Source organism: Condylura cristata, unplaced genomic scaffold (genome assembly GCF_000260355.1).
Source record: "Condylura cristata isolate star-nosed mole 26May11 unplaced genomic scaffold, ConCri1.0 scaffold00006, whole genome shotgun sequence".
Lineage (NCBI taxonomy): Eukaryota > Metazoa > Chordata > Mammalia > Eulipotyphla > Talpidae > Condylura > Condylura cristata.
The window spans coordinates 5,148,511-5,153,593 of NW_004567107.1; the positions used below are offsets into that span (position 1 = coordinate 5,148,511).

The following is a 5,083-nucleotide window of genomic DNA, read 5'->3' on the forward strand; positions in this document are numbered from 1 at the left end:
GCCAGAAGGAGGGGCCGGAGGGCCCCGAGGAGGGCGCGCCGGGCGAGTTCATCTACCTGAACAGGTACAAGCGGGCCGGCGAGTCCCCGGACAAGTGCACCTACACCTTCATCGTGCCCCAGCAGCGGGTCACGGGCGCCATCTGCGTCAACTCCAAGGAGCCCGAGGTGCTGCTGGAGAACCGCGTGCACAAGCAAGAGCTGGAGCTGCTCAACAGCGAGCTGCTCAAGCAGAAGCGGCAGATCGAGACGCTGCAGCAGCTGGTGGAGGTGGACGGCGGCATCGTGAGCGAGGTGAAGCTGCTGCGCAAGGAGAGCCGCAACATGAACTCGCGGGTCACGCAGCTCTACATGCAGCTCCTGCACGAGATCATCCGCAAGCGCGACAACGCGCTCGAGCTCTCCCAGCTGGAGAACAGGATCCTCAACCAGACGGCCGACGTGCTGCAGCTGGCCAGCAAGTACAAGGACCTGGAGCACAAGTACCAGCACCTGGCCACGCTGGCCCACAACCAGTCCGAGATCATCGCGCAGCTCGAGGAGCACTGCCAGCGGGTCCCCGCCGCGCGGCCCGTGCCCCAGCCGCCCCCCGCCAGCCCGCCCCGGGTCTACCAGCCGCCGCCCTACAGCCGCATCATCAACCAGATCTCCACCAACGAGATCCAGAGCGACCAGAACCTGAAGGTGCTGCCGCCCCCGCTGCCCACCATGCCCACCCTCACCAGCCTCCCGTCCGCCACAGACAAGCCGTCGGGTAAGTCCCCTGGGGCCCGCGCCAGCTGGGCCTCGGCGCCAGGCTTCCCTGGGCTGTGGCCGGAGTGGGGGGAAGCGGCAGCCCGTGAAGCTGGGCCAGTGGCCACCTGCAAGCCCCCCAACCAGGGGGAGCCAGGGGGACCGACGGGGGAGAGGGAGCCACATTCCTGAGAGGGATGCCCCGAGGTAGAGCCAGGAAAGGGGGGCGCCCCGAGGGCGCACGCGCTCTCTGGCCAAGGATGGGCAAGAACCCGCGGCCTGCAGGTGGACGCTGCGCTGCCAGGGGGTGTCCCCCTGCAAGCCCTCCTGCTGCGCGGGCTGGGGCCCGGAAACGCTGAGCCCAGAGTCAGCGGGAGGGCGAGGGGGCGCCGGGGGCGGCAATGGGAGGTTGGGGGGTGCGGAGCGTGCTCTGCAGCCCCACGCTTCCCAGCGTCTGCTGCTGTCTGGAACTTTCTAGACAGTGATGATTCTGCGCTCTTAAACACGTTTCATCAGAAAAGCAACGGAATTCCCAGAATATCATCACAGAGCGGGTGGGACTGTCAGTAGGTTTTGAAGCTTCACCAAGATGGTGGTGCCAGGGGCGTGCAGATGCCACCCACACCCCGAAGCTCCACGTGGGCTGGTTGACTGAGAGGTAAACTCGCTCTCCGGCACAGGGTCCTTGGGCCCGATCCGAATTCGGGTCTGAATTCAGAACTGAAGTCCAGGGCGGACTCCTGTGAGCCGGGGTGCCCTGAGCCTGGACGGAGCGTGACCTCCCCGCTGGGGTTGGGCCTCTGGCTCATCGGGACCCGCGAGCCTTCCTAACGGGCCTCGTCTTGCAAATCCACCCCCCCCCCGGGTCTGCTCTAAGTCAGGGGTTTGGTGCCACTTGGTACCTGTGCTGAAAATATCCTGTTTCACACTCATTTCGCACTTCTGAATTACCCCCCCCCCACCCCGGCACAGGGGAGAACGATCGACTCCTGTAACTCAGACGGGGGGGGGGGGGGGGGGGGGGGGGGGGGGGGGGGGGGGGGGGGGGCAGTCGTGCGGAGACCAGGGAGGCCTTGCTCGCCTCGGGAGCCGCCCCGGGCACCTGCCCAGCACCTCACAGCAGAGCCGCTGGGTGGGAGGCGTAAGAACGCTGGTCTGGCTCAGGATTCAAATTCCGACTCCCCGCCAATAGCTTAGTGTATTCAGCAAGTTAGAGCCTGGGTTTCCTCACTTGTCCACAGGGAGAGAAACAATGCCCGCCTGGGGAGTCGATGGAACCATACAAAGGACTTAGCGCAGCGCTGGGCCCCGGGACCCCTCAATACATGGTAGCGGCGAGTTTGCTTTGATCTTGGAGTCTTCCTCTTAAAATAAGGAAACTGAAATAAACAAACAGTCCCTTTTTAGCACTGGCATTCCACAGCAGACGACTCGGTCCTTCCGACATGTGTCTGTTTTAAATCAGAAGCGCCCAAACAGAGGCTAGCTGATAAGCACCCCCCCACACACACACACACAAATGTCCACGGGGTAAAATGGGCCCACCAAATGCAGTCCCTGCTTGTGAGACAGTTGCGTGACTCCATGGAGCCCCAGTTTCCTCCTCTGTAAAGTGGCCATAACAGTGCAGGGCGTTGTGGAAAGCCAGTGCCGTCAGGCAGGGGACAGGCCCCCGGTAGCTAAGCCCTACTGGGCCCAGTCACAAGTGCCCAACAGAGGTGCTGGGCCTGGAGGCCCCAGACTTCCAGGACTTGGGTCTGAGGAGGTGGCAGACGCGTGAACGCATCACGGCACACCCAGGGCCCGCCGGTTCTGTGCTCCAAAGTCCAGGAGGATTTCTCTGAGAGGGAGCATCTACGAAGACCAAAATTTCCAGAAAGGCGTGAGAATGGATGGGCCCAACACTGCAAAGTATCTGAAATCTGGAAGGCAGCAAAAACTGCGGGCTGTGTGGTCACTGTGGTGACCCATAAGCGCCCCACAGAGCGGCGTCGTGGGGTGCCAGGGGCTCTACGGCAGCCCCACTGAGTCTGCTGGAGAGCACGCAAGCGTTGGACAGAGGTAGGGACTTCCGTTTTGCATCTGGAAGGATTCAGAGGGTTACCAGGGCGAAGGTCTAGGACACACCCTACGCTGGCACCCAGAAAGATTCACACCCCTGCCGCTTCGTGTCTGCTGCCGGGCTGTGCCGGCACGTGCTAAGGCTCCTGCACGAACCCACTCTTTCTCTCCCCCCCTCCCTCCCTCCAGCCCCAGCACAGCTGCCCTGGAAGGAGCGGCCAGGGTTTTATTATGAAGATTACCTTAGATAAAAGCTACCTGAGCTGCAACTTGGGCTTTTCCCGCTGGTATTGATTACTAGTCACAGTAGAGTTAGCACGGGGACCCACCCACCTACCAGGGAGTCCCGTGGGACACCGGCTACTTGAGGAAAGTGGCTGTGGAGGGGCCTCTTCCTGGCCGCCGGAAACCTGGAGGAAAAAGCAGATGGCCTCTGAGCCAATCAGCAGAGAGCTCTTATCAGGCCTGTTCTGAGAGCTTGAGGGCAGGTTCTGGTCTGGAAGACAAAGCCTTCAGTGCTCTGACTCCAAAGATTCTCCACCCCCACCCCAACACCCCCCCCCACACCCTCCCCCAAGATATCACAGCTAGCAACACCCCCGCAATGAAACACCTTTGCACTCAAGCCTTGGCAGCTTACAGACCTGGCACTCCACAGCCCCAGAGCCAGGGCTCTTCTGGTCTGGGGGCCGAGTCCAAAGTTCACAATTCCCCTGGGGCGTCCAGATAAGCCTCGGGAGTCTCCAGGCAGCAGCTTATCCTCCACCACAGTAACAGGCTGGCGCCAGGCCACCAAGAGCTCAGGGGAGGAGGCTTAGACTGCTTCTGGTTTCCACAGTGTGTCACTGGGGTTTTATCTCTCAGATCTGGCCAGACAGGCATCAGTTAGGGTGCTGCTGGAGATGAGGCCTGGCCCGTGGCTCCCGCAAGCTCTCCAGGGGGCGAGTGGCTGCAGCCGCCTGCCTTCCTCTCCACGCCTGCCTCACACCAGCCGCCACAGTGAGGCTTGGGCTGAAATGACTCTTTAAAATCAAAAGGAACAGGCATTCCTAGCTGTTTTTTCTCTTAGGAGAAAGCCCACTCAACTGTTGGTTTCTCAATGGCTACAAGAAGAACGTCAAGTCACAAGTATGGGAGCTTGCTCGGGGCGGCTGGGCCCTCTGACCCGGCCTTCCCGTCAGGGCCTGTCGGTGCAGAGCCAAGGCCAGCGTCTGGATCTCCAGCTTGTGCGATAAGGCGGCTCGGAGAGGTTAAGCAAGTTAGCCCAGATGGCAGAGCTAGGAGGTGGCTGGGCCCAGGCTGGAGCCCAAGTCTGTCTTACCCACTCTGGGAAAATGCTCACTTCCAAGGGGAGGGAGGGGAATGGGTGCGAACTCACGCCAGAAAAGCTGGCCTTGCCCCGAGTGCCAGCTTCCAAGCTGCTTCTTGTCAGAGGGCCCTGGGGCAGGGCTGACGTTTGCTACTGGCCTCTCGCGGCCCTAGGGACGCAGGCCTTTGGTAGCCACAAGCTGGCCAGAGCAGGACCCCAAACTCAGGCCTCCCTGGCCACACGCCTGGACGGTGGTGGGCTCACTTGGTAGCCAGTACGTAACCACGAGATGTTGCAAAAATAAATAAAAAATGAAGAAAGAAGAAACAAGTTGGTGCCGCACCACAGGCATCCTCCCCCAGAAAACAGGGGCTCCCTTCTCGCTGACGGACCCCCGCTCTGGGCTCACTGTGGGCCTCTCCGCACACAGCTGTGCTGGCCGTCGTGATTTCTTTAGTTTTGTCAGCTCTGCAGATGCCAGCGCGGCCCTGGTGTGTTTTGGGGGCTACTCTCGGTGCAACGCCATCACTTGCTGCTAACCGGTGGGCCCCGCTCGCGCCTCATTGCGGATGGTGCAGGCCAGGCAGGCACAGACCACCTGGGTTTCGCCGCCAGGTAGGAAACAGGCCGACTCCTGGACGCTGGCACACTCTGGCAGAGGCTGAGCCGGGTCACGCGTGGCGTCCCTCCTTCCCGAGGACAAGTGCGTCAGTCCTGGGAAACAGTGTCTGGGTCAGGCCAGCCCCGCCGTCCAGGCTCCCAGCACAGGGGCCCCCAGAGCTGAGAATGCTGTGTCCCGGGGGGACGGTGGGGTGCCGTGCTCGCCCTGAGGCAGTGTGTTGTGGGGGAGGGGCGGCACGCAGGGGTGCTGGGGCTCCACGTGCCGTGCGCGAGGCCGGGAAGAGACGGCCCCCGAGAAGGCGCCTCCCGAAGAAGCCGAGACGTGCAGACCCGGCACCCCACTGCGGAGCGACTTCCCGGC

At 62.2% G+C, this 5,083-nt stretch overlaps 2 protein-coding genes across 2 annotated transcripts in view; one reads left to right on the top strand and one right to left on the bottom strand.

Moving 5' to 3' along the window:
* The window catches only part of RALGPS1 (Ral GEF with PH domain and SH3 binding motif 1), a 188,019-nt gene that overhangs the window by 83,247 nt on the left and 99,689 nt on the right, over window positions 1–5,083 (bottom strand). The window lies entirely within an intron of this gene.
* Window positions 1–5,083, top strand: part of ANGPTL2 (angiopoietin-like 2) — a 23,772-nt gene that overhangs the window by 7,122 nt on the left and 11,567 nt on the right. Inside the window, exon 2 of the mRNA XM_004677318.2 lies at window positions 6–753. Coding sequence (XP_004677375.2) covers window positions 6–753 — 748 coding nt within the window. The remainder of the gene's footprint in view (window positions 1–5; window positions 754–5,083) is intronic.